General features: G+C 30.5%; 1 protein-coding gene across 1 annotated transcript in view; it reads right to left on the reverse strand.

Moving 5' to 3' along the window:
- Positions 1-19,682, reverse strand: part of FZD3 (frizzled class receptor 3) — a 76,686-nt gene that overhangs the window by 24,866 nt on the left and 32,138 nt on the right. The window contains exon 3 of the mRNA XM_051975745.1: positions 769-965. Coding sequence (XP_051831705.1) covers positions 769-965 — 197 coding nt within the window. The remainder of the gene's footprint in view (positions 1-768; positions 966-19,682) is intronic.

Raw genomic sequence — 19,682 nt, forward strand, 5'->3', positions numbered from 1 at the left:
ATGTTAAACATGATAAAAATACATGTTAAATCCAATATATGCATACATATTTATACAATTATCTTACTGCCCAAGAAAAATCAAATCAAAAAGAAAAAAAAATGAGAAAAATAAAATGCAAGCAAACAACAACAAAAAAAGTGAAAATACTATATTGTCATCCATACTCAGTTCCCACAATCCTCTCTCTGGATGTTTTGCTCTTCTCTTAATAGCAGAAACAGATGAGCGGAATATTTCCTGTTTCTTTTTTTTTTATATCTGTTTAAATTGGGTTTTACTTTGGCAAATGCTTTTGTTTTTTTTTAATGTAATTTTGCTTAGGTTCTTTCTTTCAGTGGGTTCTTAATTCAAAGAAAGTTGTACTTCCAAGCTTGAATCCATTTAGTGCTTTTAAAACCCATAGAAATAAATTAGATATCTAAAATTAGAATTATTGCTCTAAATCAGGAGTGGGGAACCTTTCTGTCATGGGCCACTTCAAAATTTATAATACAATTATCAACTTATAGAACTCAAGCAGTGGGAGGTGGTTGTACCTAGCTTTCCGCTCATCACCTGTGGTTTTCTTAACAAATGATTTAGCTCTAGTACAACCTGCAGGCCAAATATTCCCCTTCCCTTACTCCCTCCAATCCTGCTCCAAAATAAACACTAATTTTAATTATTTAGGTCTTTGTTCTCAAATTGCTCTAAATTAATAAAACATTAATTTTTTTCTATTCTCATGATAAAAACAACCAATACAAATTTAAATGATTTTCTTACCTACTACATTCCATATCTTCTGGCCAAGGAACACCAAACATTTCCATGAGCTTGGAACACTCACTATATGCTCGCTGACATAGCCTACGACAGGGTAGTGTAACACGTCCATATTCCATGCATATTGGTGCATACAGTGCACAAAGAAATGGACGGAAATCTCGGGAACAATCCAGATTCACCATAGGGTGGAATGGCTAGACAAAAGTTAGAAATTGAATAATTAGGTTAAAGTATCACATGCTAAAAACTGCTGTAAAGTTATACTATGTTTTCCATTATTAAAAAAAAAAAAAAACAACCTTCCACTCTCTGTAAGCAAATTTAATAGATTCATATCTAGAGCTTGTAGGGAGCTTGTAAATAACTTAGTCTAACACCCTCATTTTATCGATGAGGAAATAGAAGTCCAGGAAGGATACTTGTTAAAAATGTCAACTAGTGGCAGAGCTAGGATAGGATGCATTCATATCTTCCATTTTCACATCTGGTATTTTCTGCACTGCCCACATTCTCTTGCTTTTTGTTTTTAATTTTGTATATACCTGGTTCTCAGCCTCTTAAAATTTACAAGAAGTAAATAAAGCCAACATTTTAAACTTGATATTCAGGAAACTTAGAGGAAGAAAAATACAATGGCTGAAAAATTTAAAACCACACCAGAACAATCATTATAACCACCAGTACAAGCTCATATTACATAAGAGATCTGCACTTTAAATTCTGACTGTAAACCAAATCCTATTTTCCCTCCTATCTTATATTACAACACAGAAGGTACTCTGTCAATCAGTGACTGATTTTTAATTGGCAATGACTATTCCAATTCTTCCATTCCTATGTGATCTGTCAAGTAAAAATCTTTAAAACATCAAGCGTCAACATTTATTCTTCTATATTATTTTCTAATTGTCATAAATGCAAAATTATTTTTCCAAATAGATTATAAACTATGATTTTAAAGGCTGTTTTTTTTTTTTGGTCTAACTCACAAAACTAATAAAATATGCATAGGATCAAGAAATCTGTGTTCTAATTCTCATTCTAACACCTAACTCTGACAAGTCATTTGACACAACTTCAAGCTTCAGTTATATCTTAACTTCACTACATCATAAAGTTGTTACATGGAAAATTCTTTGTAAATTCTAAAGAACTCAGTGTATTATTACTATTATTATTTTGTATGCTCTGAATAAAAGCTTAAATGATTGACTAGAGGTGTACTATAATTAAAGAAACCTTTTATTTCATACTAAAAAATTAAGCTTTTTGTAATGCAAATAATCTGATTTGCAAATCAGAAATATTGTGATTCCTAAAACAGAAGAAATAATTGTACATTTTAACTTTAATTTCTTTCTACAATAAAACAAAGTCATTATATATTTCTGGCTTTGTTTTGAAAACCAAACTAAGATGATATTCAATATTCATTAAGGATTCAGGTACCAAATTTTGCTTTTCATACCAAACTAATGACAAACTTGCAGACCCTTAAATCTGTATTTCAATGAAATACAAAGTTAACACTACAGCTAAAACAAAAAACTGAGAAGAAACTTAATCAAAATGCCTCTAGTCAACTGTTCAATCTCCCCTCTGACAATAAAGACATTCTTAATTCTTTTTTTAATTGTGTGTGTGTGTGTGTGTGTGTGTGCGTGCGCACGCATGTGTGTGTGATTGGTTGTCCCACAGAAAAAGTATGAAAAATAGAAAGGGAATATTAGCACAAACAGAAAGCTAGAGATGTTAAATGAATATAAGAAAACTGTACTTAGAGAAGTGAGCAAATGAATATGAAATATTTGCTGAAATTTAAAAAAAAAAGGAAAAAATTTAGCTGAGAAGGAAAGGAAAATAAAGGAAAGGAAGTAAGAGGGAGGTAAACGAGAAAAGTGGAAAAATAAAACAATAAACATTCCTTCATTAAGCATTTATTATGCGCCTGGGGAGTTAAGAAGCAAAAGGAAAAAGAAAGCAATGTTTTGAAAAACTCTAGGGATTCTAAGAGGTAAAGGTAAGGAGAAGTAAATTCCCGATAAAAGGAACAGAAAAAGATTAGGAAAAGTGGGAAAGGAAAGAAGAATTTTAGAGTTGGAAAGGGCTTTAAAGATTATGTAGTCTAACTGTCTCATTTGTAAAATAAGGATAAACTTAGAGGAGAAATGATTTGCCCAAGATCATACCAGTAGTTAGTGGATGAGTTAGGAAATGAACCCAGGCCTTCAGACCTCACCACTCCAGTATCTTTTTCAATATATAACAGGGCAGATAAATATCAGATGTGGCTAGTGAGGAAAAAAAATAACACTCACAAATATATTGTTTCCCATTTGCCCTTTCCAAATACCTCACAACACTGCTTTTAAAGTTCAAATAAGATGCTATATTCTATCCTGAGTTTGAGACACTCGAAGACTGCATTTTTGAGAAAGAAAGGCAAGGGACAGGAAAGAAGATGTAGAATTCTTTCACTAAGAGACTGAGGAAGCCAACCCTCTACTGCTTTCCAACTTTTTTCAATTTCTGGGTCTTCACCTGAAAAATAAGAGCACTGCAACCAAATGACAACTGTAAAAAGTAGCAAATGTAGAATTAGAGTTGATAAATAACTTTGCAGAGACATCAATTTAATTGTTTAGGTAGTCATGAGTAAGATGTTAACATAAAAAAAGGAAAATGGGGAAAATGGTGTGAAAGCAATAAAAGTGTATAGCTACAGTCAACAGCTTGGAGGAAAGTCAAAGACAGAGCTCTAAAACACAGTTGTGTGAGTTTCCTTCCAGAATGACATGAAGTCATATTGATTTTTTTTTAATACCCATTTCTTTATTATTCACACTGGGAGAGAAAAATCAGAACAAAAGAAAAAAAAAAACAGAAGAAAAAGAAAAAAAAAAGTGAACACAGCATGTGTAAATTTACTTCATTCTCCATCTCTCTCTGGATGCAGATGGTATTTCCTATCCAAAATTTATTGGGATTGCCTTGGATCAAGAGAATGGTTATAAAAAACATTTATAAATAAAGTGAGATTTTCAATGATTCGATTTAAATTTGTCTTAATTTTTTGTCTCTTTTTAAAAGTGAAATAATATCCCTCTGTCACTATTAAATACACATAATGGGTTTGAAGAAAAAATTTACAGGAGAAGCTGAAGCAAGTATGAACAAAGACAAAGAATAATTTAATGGGAATAGACAAGCACAAACAAGATCTACTATATTTATCACTGGTATTCACAAATATTGTTATTGTTGGAGGAAAGGACTACAATTTACTTTATATAAATGCTTAACTAGCAAAGATTATAAAACTTAAGAAATTCTCTCCTTGGAAATATATATGTAGAATACATAAGGCAGGAAATTTTTTGCAAAAAGTATTTATTTTAATAAATATAAACTGTTTCAAAAATAATATGATACGGCAACAAGAAGATTACGTGATGATCAGCTAAGCTCTTTTCAACAATGAAGTGATTCAGACCAATTCCAATAGACTTATGATAGAGAGAAACATCAGTACGGGGACTGAATGTATATCATAAGATAGTATTTTCACCTTTCAAAAAAAGATGACAAATTGCTTGCTTTTTTTTTCCTTTCTCTTTTTTCTTTTTGATGTAATTTTTCTTTTGCAGCATAATAAATGTGGAAATATATGTTTAGAAGAACTGCACATATTTAACCTATACCAGATTACTTGCTGTCTAGGGGAAAGTGAGGGGAAGGGAAGGAGAAAAATTTAAACACAAGGTTTTGCAAGAGTGAATACTGAAAACTATCTTTGTATGTATTTTGAAAATAAAAAGCTATTATTAAATTTTTTTAATCTCCAAAAAAAACAATGTGATATCAAAAGAATTACTTATGTAAGGTTGCTAATATGATTGAAAAATATTTTTAAAAACCTCCATTCAATAGGAAACATTGGCCTTAACTATTGCCTTATCGATGCAAATAAAACAATGCTTGGTGAATCATATGTAAAGAAACTTTGAATAGTTCTACTTGTAGAGGATATGGTTGGAAGAGAAATACTCATATGTCTGGAAACTTTTGGAATTAAGGCACTAAAATCTTCCTCTTTTACACAAGTAGATGATACAACAGATGAAGTTAAAGATGTTCATTTGATTACATATATAAGACATGTTGTTCAAAATAATGCCAAACAAAATTTGTTATTATTTTGCAAACTTACAGATGGCAATGACAAGTCCAGAGAAAATTTCAGAGTAATTGATGGCTATTATATGTAAGATTTATATTGGACTTTCTATTGACAACTTCACTAATATCAGGACAAAAGGTAACATGGGTAGAACACTGAACTTGGAATCAGGAAAACATGAGTTTGAATCCTGTTTTTTTTTTTTTTTTAATTAAAGCTTTTTAATTTCAAAACATATGCATAGATAATTTTTCAACATCAACCCTTGCAAAACCTTGTGTTCCAATCCCCACCCTGTTTCCCCACCCCCTCCCCAGAGGATAAGTAATCCAATATATGTCAAACATGTTAAAAATATATGTTACATTCAATATATGCATACATATTTATACAGTTATTTGGCTACACAAGAAAAACCAATCAAAAAGGGAAAAAAAATGAGAAAGGAAGTAAAATGCAAGCAAACAACAACAAAAAGAGTGAAAATGTACACTCAGTTTCCACAATCCTCTGAGTGAAGACGGCTCTCTTCATCACAAGATCATTAGAACTGGCCTGAATTATCTCACTGTTGAAAAGAGTCATGTCCATCAGAACAGAGTCATGTCCGATCATCATATAATCGTCTTGTTGCTGTGTACAAAGCTCTCCTGATTCTGCTCAAGAAATTTGATTATTGTGACTGTAATTGTGTTTTTTGGCCTCGGTTTACCATCTGTAAAATGAAATTAGATATGATGGACAGATCTTAAGGTTCATTCCAGCTCTAAACCTATGCTCATACAAAAAGACAGATCTATGTATCATCAAAGATAGAGTTTTCTCATTTCTCTTCTTTGGAATTATGCTCGTTCTTTGCAGTTTTGAAACATTTACTATTGCTTTTTTGGGTGCTTGCATTTCCATTTATATCAATGAAGTCTGTGTAAATTGCTTTGTTGGCTCTGCTTCACTCTGCATCAAACTGTATAAATCTCTCTATATTTCTTTGTATTTATCATCAATATTCACAGTAATATTCCATTACATTCACGTATCATAATTTAATCATTCACCAATCCTTAGGCATCTGCTCCCCTCACTAACCCTAATTTTTTGCTTTCACAAAAAGTGCTGCTATAAATATTTTGGTATAACAGGACTTCCTTATCAATAACTTCTATAACATTTGCTATAAACCTAATTTTGTCTCACCACTGGGTTTCAATGATTCTGGAAGAGAGAATGCGATTGACAATTTTGCTCAACTTTGCCTCACTTAAATCCAATACATATGTAAGTCAGATATCACCCTGTGCTGTCACTAACTCTCTTAAAAAATGAAGGACAAACAACAAACCTAGTAGTGGAAACTCTTTTTCAAAGGATATGGACATTTTAGCAACTTTACAAATTGCTTTCCAGAATAGTTGTACCAATTCATAGCTCCAATAATAACGTATCAATGCTCCTTTTAGTCAATAGCATAAATTCAAACTATTTTTCCAAAACTGATTGACAGTTCCATTAATGTAAGGCACTAATGTGTCTATCTTTCTACAGCTTTTTCAATATTAATAGTTCTTATTTTCTGTCATTTTTGCCAATTTACTAGGTGTGAGCTGAAACGTTACAAATTTTGATTAGTTTATCTTGTTATTAGTGATTTGAAGCATTCTTTCACATGATTGTTATAAGCTTGCAATTAATTCTTTTGAAAAATGTTTTTATTCTAATATGTTTCCACATCCCTAATCTATAAGGGAGTAGTTTTTGGTCATACATATTCATCCTGATAGTTGTCTATACATCATGAATACCAAACAGAAGGAAATGTGTTCTCTAAGAGATCTAAGTAAATTTAAACATTTCTGAATACAGTTCAAAAAAGAAGGAAATTGAACCTGATAGGGCAGAAGACCCCATAGATTACTAAAAAAGCAGGGAACTATAATAGTTGTCTGTTTCTGAATTGTTCAAGAGTGAAATAAGCAAAAAAATACATAAAATATAAAAAAATGTAAAGAAAAAGCAAATTACAGGAAAAAAATTAACTAATCTTATCATAGGAAAAGAAATCAAACAAGTCTTAAGTAAATACTCAAAGGAAAAAGAAACAAGGGTATATAGATTTACAAGCAAACACTATTGAGCATTTAAAGACCAATTAATTCCTATGCTATATAAACTGTTAGTTAAAAAAAAAAATAAGTAAAAACAGGGGGAAAGAGGGATCCTGCCAAATTTTTTCTATGATAGAAATATAATCTTGATACCTGAACTGGGGAAAGTCAAAACTGGAAAAAAAATTATAGATCAATTTCCTTAATAAATGCTGGTATAAAAATTTTAAGTAAAACACTAGCAAAGAAATTATAGGAATATATTACAAACATCATATATTATAGCAACACCAGATTTATATCAGGAATTCAGGACTGGTTCACTATTAGGAAAACTACAACTATAAGTGACCATATTAATATCAAAACCAAGAATCATATGGTTATTTCAATAAAAGCAGAAAAAGCTTTAAACAAGACACATAACCCATTTCTGGTAATACTAGAAAAGTACAGGAACAAATGGATCTTTCCGTAAAATGATAAGTAAGATCTATCTAAAACCAAGAGTCAGAATTATCTGTAATGGGGACAAACTAGAGGCCTTTCCAAAAAGATAAAGAATAAAGCAAGGGTGTCCACTCTTACCATTATTATTCAGTGTTTAAGATGGAAATCCTAGCTATAGCACTAAAACAAGAAAAAGAAATTAAATGAAAAAATATGGACAAATGAAAAAAAGTGTGATCACTTCTACAAATGATAGAATAGTTTATTTAGAGAACCCTAGAGTGAACTAAAAAAAAAAAAAAAAAAAAAGTGAAACAGTGAACAATATTAGCAAAGATATAGGATATGAATTAAATGTACATCAATCATTGGCATTTTCTATATTGCCAACAAAATTTAGTAAGAAGAGAGAGAAATTCCATTTAAAATATACTTGGGAATCTACCTGCCAAAGCAAACAGAGAAACAATATGAACAAAATTAAAAAACAAATGAATACAGCCACAAAAAAAAAAAAAAAGAAAAGAAAAGAAAAAGTGGATCTAAATAATTGGAGAAATATTAATTACACACTGGTAAGCTAAGCAAATATAATAAAAATGATTATTCTACCTGTTAATTTACTTATTGCTAACCAAACAACAAAGATTAACTGCATTGAGCTAGAAAAAATAACAAAATTAATATAGGAATAAAAAAATCAAGAATATCAAAGGAATACATGAAAAAAAGTAGGAAGGGAGGAGATCAATTCAAGATCTCAAACTATATTACAACTTAAAAAACAATTTGATATTGACTAAAACATATAAAAATTAATCAGTGAAATAGATTAGGTATATCAACATATAGAAGAAAACTAATTTAGTAACCTAGTGCTTAATAAAGACAATGATTACCACTTAAGGATTAAATATTTGATTTAAATTTTTTTTTTAGAAAATTGGATAGCAGTATGGAAGGGATTAAGTTTAGACTAACACTTTATACTGTATACCAAGATAAGCTCTAAAAGAATATAACCTAAATACAAAAGGTCACATTATAACCAAATTAGAGAAATTTAGGGGGGAAAACATCTATGAGGTCTATGGAAAACAAAAATGTTCATGATGAAAAAGGGATAGAGAAGATCACAGACTATAAAATGGATAATTTTGATTATATAAAATTAAAATGGGTTTGCACAAACAAATCCAATAAAATCAAGATGAAATAAATTGGGGGAAAATCTTTGTAGAAGTTTCTCTGAAAAAAGACTAATTTCCAACTTATAGAAACCAAGGTCAACTGGATACATATGAAAAAAAAAATCCAAATCTTTACTAATTAGAAAACTTCAAATTAAAGCAATTCTGAGGTTCTATCTTATATTTATCAGATTGGCAAAGGAGACAATAACAAAAAAAGGCAATTGTGGGAGGGACTGTGGGAAAACAAGTATACTGATGCAGCACTGTTATACTGAAGAAGAGTACAACCATTCAAGAAAACAATCTGGAATTATACTTTAAAAGTTATTAAACAGTGTATTGTTTTTAGATCTAAGTTACCACTAAGTCTGAACTCAAAAGGGATCAAAAAAAGAGGAAATGGTTGATGTGTACAAAAATACTTATAGCAACTTTTTTTGTGGTTGCAAAAGACTGGGAACTAAGGAGAATCCCTATCAATTGGGGAATGACAGAATAAATGATAGTATATGAATATGATGGAAAGAAATGAAGAAATAGATAATTTCAAAAAGCCATGAAAAGACTTGGATGAACAATTGAATGAACAATTTTTAAGACTTTAAAAACTGATGAAGAATTAAATGAGCAGAACGGGAAGAACAATTTCTACAATAATAACAATGTAAAAAACAACTGCAAAAGTTTTATGATAAACATAATGACCATCTAACATCATAAAGCAGTGATGATGAAGTATGCTGTCTAACTCCTAAGAGATAGGTGACTGATTGGGAATGCAAAATGAGACAATTTTTAAAAACAGGAACTTGACTGCATTTGTGCTGCAGGAAAAAAAAATTTTTTTTCAATGAATGGGGTTGGGAGTGGGGAAGAAAACAGATTTCTATTAACTAAAAAGAACTCATAAAAAAAAAAAAGACAACATGAAATACCAACAAAACTCAAGTTAAACATGACAACATAAGGATACTACTTTATTAAAATTAAAGAGCAATATTCTTTTCTTTTAACAGTTTCTTTACTATCAATTGTAATTGCTTTTTAGTACTATTTTGCCTAATTGCTTTGCTTTGTAAATTTGCCTATCTGCTGTGTTAAATAAAAATTTATCAATAAAAACAAGATAAACCTAAAAAAAAATCTAACTAGATCAGACTGCAAGATATTGCCCCTACTTTTCATCGCATTTTCAACCAAACTCTTTAAAAAAAAAAAAAAAAAAAAAAAAGCTAACTACACTTGTTGCTTCCATTTTCCTAGGTCCTAGGAATAAAGAGACAATGTCAAAACAGTCATTGCCCTCAAGATAGTTACTTTCTACTTTGGGATAAAATATCCATGTGTTAAGTATAATAAAAGATAATGAGTAAACGATGATATGAGCTCTAAGAGTAAAGTTCATAGAAAGAATTCTAAGAATAACCAAAGTGGTATAAAATATAATGAAGGTTGACACAGTGGATAAAGTATTAGATTTGAGAGTGAGAAATACCTAAATTTGAATCCTGCCTCAGATATTTCCTAGCTAAGTGTCACTAGATGGGTTAATTTATTTGTAAAATGGGGATGATAATAGCATCTCTTCAGCTATCTGATAGGGTTGTTCAGAATACCAAATAAATTCAATATATGTAAACTGCTTTGCAAATCTTAAAGTGATATAGAAATGCTAGCTATTATAAGTTGAGGCTGTTAAAAGAAAAGATGAAAATCAAAAGAGAAACAGATCATATAATTTTTACAGTTTGGGGAAGATAAAGTCTTAAAAATGAAAAAAGCAATTACAAAAAAACAAAATAAATTTATTTCTGATTAATTTTAAAGTTTTTGTGCAAACAAAATTAATTCATCTAGGATGAAAAGAGATGCAAATGAAAGTTTTACATACGACATCTCTGATATGGTATTCAAGATACATTACACAAAATTTATATACTACAAATATATAGAAATGTGCATGTATACACACACATGACAGCTTAGAGGTATCCAGTAGTATAGGGTGCTAGACTTTGACTTAGGTAAAGAACTATAATGAACTAAGTTCAAACCTTGTTTCAGACTCACTTTTTTTTTAACCTTTTTGATTTGATTTTTCTTGTGCAGCATGATAAATGTAGAAATATGTACAGAAGAATTATACATGTTTAACACATATTGGTTTATTTACTGTCTAGAGGAGGGGAAAGGGGGAAAGAAGGGAGAAAACTTTGGAACTCAAGGTTTTGCAATGTTGAATTGCAGGTTAAATGTTGAAATGTTGAAAACTATCTTTGCATATATTTTGAAAATAAAAAGCTATTATTTTTAAAGAAAGAAAAAAAAAGAACTATGGTTACTATTAAGAAAAATGAAAATCAAAATAACTCTGAGGAACTATCTCATATCTATCAAATTGGCAAAGATGACAAAAATTGGAAATACCCAGTGTAAAAAATTATGAACATGATATAGAAATATATATACAATGACTGAAATAATGTAAATGGAAAGAACAAGAAACACAAAATAATACAAAAGTCGAGATTCAAGAAGACACACCTTCTGACTCTTTAATAGAAGTGGGTATATAATGATGTACAAGGTGTTAGGTTTTTGTATATAATAATCAGTTTTGTGGAATTTTTTTTCATTTCTTTTTCTTTTTAAAAAATCCTTCATTTTAAGTGACAGATCTCTGGAAGAAGGGTGAAGATAAAAGAGGAAAACGAGGCAATTTAAAAATAAGAAAAATACCATTAAAATGTAATTTTTAAAAAGATATCTATGTTTTAGGAAGGTGGAAAAAAGTGGACAGATAGGACAAAGGCTGAGAAAAATTTTTGAAAGGGAGAATTTTCATAGGCAAACTTTGAAAGGAAATGGGAGTATGATTCAAGGGTATAAATAGGGGACTAATCTTAGTAAGGATACGAACTACCCTATTCTAGACTGGAGTAATATTGGAGGCTAGTAAAATAAAAGAAAAATCTGAGATTTTAAATAGGGAAGGAAAAATGGAACTACTTTAAACTGACAAAGCTTTTTAGAAATACATTAAATGTATAGGAAAAAGACAAACTTTTATGTCAACAGAACACTTATTATTTATGAAAGTATCTTCAAACAGGGGCACCATTAAGTGGAATGAGTAAGTCTTCCATTTAGAGGGGTATATGGTTTATGAAAGCACAAGTAAATTTTGCTCAGAACATAATATTTTTCTATGGTCACTACTGTCCTATGGAATTAGCTTTTTTTTAAATTGACAACTAGGAAAAAAAATCTAAATAATGTCAGTATTTCTTTAAATAAGCAATTACTTAAATATAATTGAGAGAAAACTCACAGAAGTGGAGGCCAGGAGACATGGGTGACATTGGACAAACTTTTATTTTTCTCAACCTTAACTTCTTTATCCATTAAATAAGGGGGTTAGTATAGATTTCTAAAGTTCTTTTTAGCTCTAACTTCCATGAACCAAAGATCAATTAAATCACTTTTAAGCCTTTTCAAACTATAGAAAAGTATAAATACGAGTGAACAGTTTCAATATAAAAGCTATAGTATTAAAGATTTTTAAAACCTTTGTTTTACCTCTGTTAAGTGGATGAAACTTAGGTTGTGTATTTTGAATTATGCAGATCTCTGAAAAAATCCTAACTTTTTGCTTAAACAAATTAATAAGAATAAAACAGATTTACAAAATGAAAAATAACTTGCTAAAATTAAATTTTTGGGTTTTTTTGCAATCAATCAGAAGGTAAGGCATTCTTTGTTTAAATCCAAATCAAGCAAGCTTTTTTGTTTCTTCTTTCAAATATCCATTGCTGTTACCATAGGAACCTTTTTGCTGACTGTTCTTCAAGCATAGCAACAGGCCAAGCTTAGTTAGGGGTGTGAAAAGGGGAAAGAGTCAAAGGCCAGAATTTGACTCAAGAGAATCAGAATGCCAACCTTTGTCACTCCACAAAGGGTCTGGTAACCATAGAAACTATAGGCTGTACAATACTGAAAAGGGGTTTGAAATATTATCTCTACATCTACAAAATGTAAAATCAAATGTGAAATGTCTTTAAAAATACACAAATGCTAACCAGTTTTCCTGATGATCTAGTTAGGATAAGTCATAGTTAATTAAAATTATTTTTAAAAACATCCTTTATTTATTATCTTTCAGTGATAAGGATGTGATCCCCAACTTTGCTTATGCTTTCATTATATCATTTCTAGTTTGCCTAACAAAAGTGACTTCTGAAACTTCATTTTCTGTCTAGTCAATTAAAAAAAAATTTCTTTCCAGTTTATGATAAAATATTCATTTATACTCATTTACAGAAATGTTCAGCTACAAGTTACTGGTAGTTATAACATTTATTTCTGAAAGTTAAAAGAAGCTCCTCCTTTCTGTTTATACAGATTATAAAGATTCTTCTTTAGGAAGACCTTCCAAAATGCTGATCACATGAGCTACTTCTGAATTATAAATATCTTAGAATATAAAATCCACACAAACTGTTTAAAAAAAAAAAAAGATGCTTGGAAGATCTATCTAGTTGTTAAAAAAAAAATTATTAAAAAAATTAAACTAAAACATGTGAAAAGTACAAATTATATGTGCAAAGCACTTTGTGAACTTCAAAGTACAATGCAAATGTGAACCATTACTATTATAAGTTAATGAAAATAGTGCCAAGCTAACTCAGCAAAGTAATAATTGTACATATTCATTATTTTTAAAGAAAAAATCAAAAAGAAGCAAATATAGTAATTTGTTACTGTTGTTTTCTTAGCTTAATTATTAATACATATATTTGCATATATAATTTATTACATATACATATATTTACAATCTAGGGATAAGTGACTCAAATTTCAGTGATTTGATTGGAAATACATTGGTTCACTGGTGTCAGATATAAATGAATTTCTAGTAATGACAATAAAATTTAAAAGTATTTGTAGAAATCTTACATCCATTTTACAAGTTTTTTAAAGGGCAGTTTTGTTGATATGTAATTTTTCAATGAAAACAGCTATATATTTAAAACAGTTTTTGCTTAAAAGGAAGAAATAAATGTGGTTGATTCTAAGTATTAAAACTTTTCACTTTAGAAATTTCTAAATCCATAGAACCACTTTACTCCTGTCTTACAGCATTTAGCAAAATAAATGCATTATTACCCTTAGAAAAATAAAATGATAAAAAGAAATTTGTACCAACATAAATAGATGTGCATTTGTAGAAATGTAGAACTACAAAACGATTTTGCATTATCAGTTATTTTAGAATATCTTTTTTGTAGATTATTTTGAATTGATGCATCAATCCCTCTAAGAATTGCTAAAAAATCACAGAATGACAGAATTGGAGTGTATAGAAGCCATCTGGTCTAATTCATGCCTGAACAAGATTTAATTCTACTATAACATATGGGACAAATAGTCATTTAGCCTTTGTTAAAGTAAAATGGATACTGCTACTTCCTGAGATAATTCATTTTACTTTTGGATAGCTCTGATAGTGAGAAAATTTTTTCTTATCAAATTTAAATTTACCTTTTTGCAACTTCTGCCCATTGCTATTTGTTCTTTTCAGACCAAATATAATAAACCAAATTCTTACATATGACAATCCTTCAAATATAACAAATATATACCTTCTAACCTTACCCCCTCAATCTTCTCCATGATATACATCAAATTCATTCAACTAATCTTCCTAAGATATAAACTCAAAGCCCTTGACCATTCTGGTTGCCCTCCTCTGTTCTTTAGCTTATCAAATGTCCTTTGTCAACTGTGCTCAGAGATGAATATGTACTTCAAATATGGTGAGACCAGCACTGATTACAGTGAACCTATTACCAAATTATTTTTGTACACTAAGCAAGCTAAGACTGACTTAATTGGTGGCTGCTATACTGCACTATTGATTCATTCATTCAGTTTATAATGAAGTCCTCAGATAACTTTTTAAGATAAAATTGTCCTATCTTGTATATATGGAGTTGATTCTTCAAATTTAAGTGCAATATTATTTTTAATGCCAGTAGTATCATATTATTATGATATCAGTACAAAATATAGACTTTCATCCATGTTCAAAAAATATCTGATCATATATGCCTCCATCATGCAACTGTAAGGCAATGAGTAATTCCCTCTATCATGTTCCTCTCAGCTGTGTTTCTCTGGACTTCACTGCCATGATTCAAATATCTTCCCATCCCAGAACTTTCCTAAACACATTTGACTTTCTCCATAATTTCTCTGTCCTATGTCGGTCCCTTTATCCCATTAATGAGTTCCTTCTTGTGTCACCATTCTGGGGATGGACCCATGTTCAGTTCAGCCATGCTTCTGGATGCCTGTTGCACTGCTTTGCCTGTAAAGAACTGAATATAATGACAAACATCCTTGAAAAAAAATTTTAATGAGTTAAAAAGATATGTAAAGATGAAAGCAAATAAGTAAAATAAAGTAACTGTCACTTCCAGACCCTGTTCTAACATTATTTCTTAATATCTTTTTTCTAGGTGCTCTAAATCACTATTGATCAGAGAAATGCAAATTAAGATAACTGAGGTACCACTACATACCTCTCAGATTAGCTAAAATGACAGGAAAAAATAATGCTGAATGTTGGAGGGGATGTGGGAAAATTGGAACACTAATGCATTGTTGGTGTTCTTGTGAACTGATTCAACCATTCTGGAGAACAATTTGGAACCATGCCCAAAGAGCTAACTGTGCATACCCTTTGATCCAGCAGTTTCTATTGGGCTTATATCCCAAATATTTCTATTTATCTAAAAACAACACCCAAATAAAACAGAGGAGCCAAGTATCTCATTTTTTAGATAAATGTTAAGTAGCTCCAGAAGGGCAGTGCTAGTTTTAGCTTTGGACACAACTGCTCATTTCAAACAGCTCTCCAGCTATTTTTTCAGACCAAAAAGAAACTAGTAGAATTTGGTTAAGGGAGCCCAGCTCCAATGCCACCCAAGAAGCATTAGAGTTTACCTAATATCAATGATAATGATGCCATACTATAAAATCTATCAGATTCTTCCCGTCTGGGAAAGGTTTCAAGTATGGGTCCAACAACAAACTCATGTTATTTAAGTACCATCTTAGCTAAATTTAAAGAAGCTTTTCTCCAGACTGATTGCAGGGAGATACAGCCCTAAAAGATATCCAAGACTAAATTATAGTAAGATTGGAATTTACATCAGTTAAAAATTACTGGTATAACAAAATCACATATCCTTGAATTAAATTCGCTCTTAATTTCTCTTTAATTTTTTCCCTTTTTTTTTCATGCTTTTCCTATCTTTCCTATTCTTTAAAAGTCTGCTTCCTTATTAGGTCAAAGATTAAACTGCAGTGAAGTAGGAAGTATTAGTGGCTGAGTCTCCTTAAAGGGGGGGAGGAGGGAAGAAGAGAAGAGATAAGTATCCACAACTTTTTCCAAGAGTTGATTCTAGCCTTAAGGATTGGACAGAACTGTGAGGGGCTAGGATCATGCCCTTGAGCAGCCCATTATTCCAGTTACTTGATAAAGCAAAGTGATTATAACCATTATCTATTCCTTCCACACACAAAAAAATGGGGGTGGTGGTGGAGGAATATATAACTCCTTGCACCTAAAACTGGTGAAATCTAATGGAAAATGTCTTTAACTCTGATAAGAATCATGAGAAGCAGTATATCCTGTATAGTTCAAGCTTCAAATATACTTTTTCACCACCAATTAAAACATGGCACATATTTGTAATCTAGGTAAGGTCATTTAACCTCAAAGCTTTTTTTAGTTTCCTCTGTTAAAATGGGATTAATAGCAACACACTACTAGGTAGATATATCAAAAGAGCTTAATATATGTAAAGGTTTCAAATGAAATATGAAACCTTAAAGAACTATTTAAACATTAGATATTTTTAGTATCTCTATTTTCATACTGTTCTATGAAACAAAGCTGGCAAAGTAAGTAAGGCCAGCTTACCAAAATAATAGTTGAATACATGATTTTCTAGAATTGCTGAAGTGAAGGGGAGTATTGGCATAGATTTCATAATCAAAACTAATCTAATCTACAAATTTGTGTGCTACCCAATAGGAGAAAATGACAGGCTCATGACAATGCCATTGTCACTTGTAGGAAAGTGCCATTCTACCACTATCAGTGCTTATTTTCCCACCATGATGAACTATATTCTATGAAACAAGGAAGGTAGATACATATAAATAGGAGAAACTTAAAGAACAGAGAAATTAAGTGATTCACCCAAAGTCACATCACAAGTTAATAGAATAATTAGAATTAGAACATACATTTTCTGAATCTTGCCCCAGTATTCTTCCATTACACAATATTTCTTTCCCCTTTAACCCTGTGATAAAACAGACAACTTGGGGAGGGAGTTTTCATACAATATTGATGATACTGTGTACCATGTTTTCCTGGATTTGTTTGCTTCACTTTGTACTAGTTCATGTAAATCTTTCCAGATTCTTTCTGAAAGCATCATGATCTTCATTCTTTATCACACAATAGTATCCCATCACAATCATAAATCACAATTATTCAATCATTACCCAAATGAAGAACATCTCAATTTTCATTTTTTTGCCACCACAGGAAGAGCTACTATAAATATGTTTATACATATAAATCTTTTAAAATGTATTTATTTACTCTACATGTGTATACCTTTTTCCTTTTTCTTTGATCTCTTTGAGAGAAGGTATGTACCATTTTATAGCTCTTTGAACATAATTCCAAAATGTTCTCCAGAATGGTTGAAATCAAAACTCTGCTATTTATTGTCTCAATTTTTCCACATCCCCTCCAACATATTTTTCTATTTCTGTCATATTAGATAATCTAATAGGTATGAAGTGGTACCTCAGAGTTGTTTTAATTTTTATTTCTCTAGTCAATAGTGATTTAGAATATCTTAAAATGATGATTCTAGGTAGTTCTGATTTCTTCTTCTGCAGACTATCATTTTGACTATTTGTTAATTGGAGGATGACTTGTATTCTTATAAATCTGACTCAGTTCTCTAGATATTTGAGAAATGAGGCCTTTATCAGAGAACTTAGTTAAAAAAAAATCCCTTCCTACTTTCTGATTTTCCTTATAATCTTAGCTGTAGTGGTTTTGTTTGTGCAAACCCTTTTCAATTCAATGTAACCAAAGTTTTCCATTTTACATCCCATCTATTTCTTGTTTAAGCATAAATTCTCCCCTCATCCAGAAGTTTAACTAGTTAAATTTTCCATTCTAATTTGCTTATGATGTCACTCTTTATGTCTAAACTACATACCCATTTTGACCTTATCTTGGTACATAGTATGAGATGCTAGTCTATACTTAGTTTCTGCCAAATTGCTTTCCAGTTTTCCCAGTAATTTTTGTTAAATAGTGAGTTCTTGTCACTAAAACTTGGATTTTGGGGTTTACCAAACACTTGATATAGTCACTTGCTATTGCAAATGTGCAACTAATTATTGTACCTTATAATCTACTGCTCTATTTCTAAGTATTAGTACAAATTTGTTTTAATGATTACTTTGCAATACAGTTTAAGATCTGATACTTCTAGGCTACCTTCCTTCACACTCATTTTCCCTTGTCCCTTGATATTCTTGACATTTTGTTCTTCCAGATCAATTCTGTTATTGGTAATGCATTTTTTTTTTTAAAGAAAACCAATTCAGTGAGACCTAATCTAAATGTACATGTACTTTAATATTCAATTACTTCAGTGCAAAGATAGATATAGAGGACAATGGGAGAAATAAAGAGAAGCCAAAAGGCTCGTAGTAAAATCACACACAAATCTCACACCTCACTAAGAAGAATAAAGAGGCACTGGACATAGCAAGCACTAAATAACACAACAAAAATAAAATTGATTATATTTTATTATATTTTAATAGTCATGAAATGACTAGTTAAACAATTGGATTCAACTGATATTCCAGAATCAAATGTCTCTGTAGAATCAAACTGGTTAGAGCAAAGATATAAAATATTAAGAGTATATAAAGTATATAAAGATATAAAGAACAAAGATATAAATACCAAACTAGAAAAAAAATGAAAACATGGACTATAAATGAGACTATATATAACTTAAATAGAATTCAGATTTATTTCCATTTAACATTAAAACAAAAATATAAATTATGACCATTTCCTCTGGAAGTTTAGTTGATATAAACCAATTACCATCATAAGGAAACTAACGAATCATTAAGTCAACCCGTGGTCAATAAAGATATGATAGCCAAGGACAATAGAGTCTTACATGTAGTAAGTGGTTAATAAACATTCATTGACAGTTTAGAGCATGAATTCATTTATAAAATTTTACTAAAAAGAATGGAAGAAAATTATCACTCATAAGGCTTCAGGAAACTATTGTGACAAAATTAAAGAAAGCTTGGCAAGAAATCAAAATAAGCAAAATTATACTGAAAGAATTTAAGTATAAAACCAAAAGGTCAAAAAATAGATGGGGAAAAAAAGGAAAAGAAGTTAGGATCTATTACAAAAATAAGAAATTTTCAATATAAGTCCAACCATAACATTAAGCCTTAAATAATTTATCTACAGACTGTAACGTACTCTGGATTTTCTCTACTCTGCCTTAGCTCTTTATACTGAAGACACTTACTCATACTAAGAATTCATACACTGGAAATATGAATTCTACCCTTGTAGCCTCTCCCTTTGATTGGTTGGTTCCTTCTTAAACTTCCATTTAAGATGAATATTCAGGCCAGCCATATCTTATTCCTTTCTAAGCTGTATCCCAGACTTTATCTACTATGTACCTTGCCCCTCAATTCTTTTTCAGCTTCTTTTATGTGTTGAATTCTCCATTAAAATATATGTTTCTTGAGGGAGCTTGATTCTTTTCTTTCTACTTGTATTTGTGTTCCCAGAGTTTAGTACAGCTCAATAAATGATTAATAAAGGCTTACTGA

The sequence above is a fragment of the Antechinus flavipes genome, chromosome 2 (genome assembly GCF_016432865.1).
Source record: "Antechinus flavipes isolate AdamAnt ecotype Samford, QLD, Australia chromosome 2, AdamAnt_v2, whole genome shotgun sequence".
NCBI lineage: Eukaryota > Metazoa > Chordata > Mammalia > Dasyuromorphia > Dasyuridae > Antechinus > Antechinus flavipes.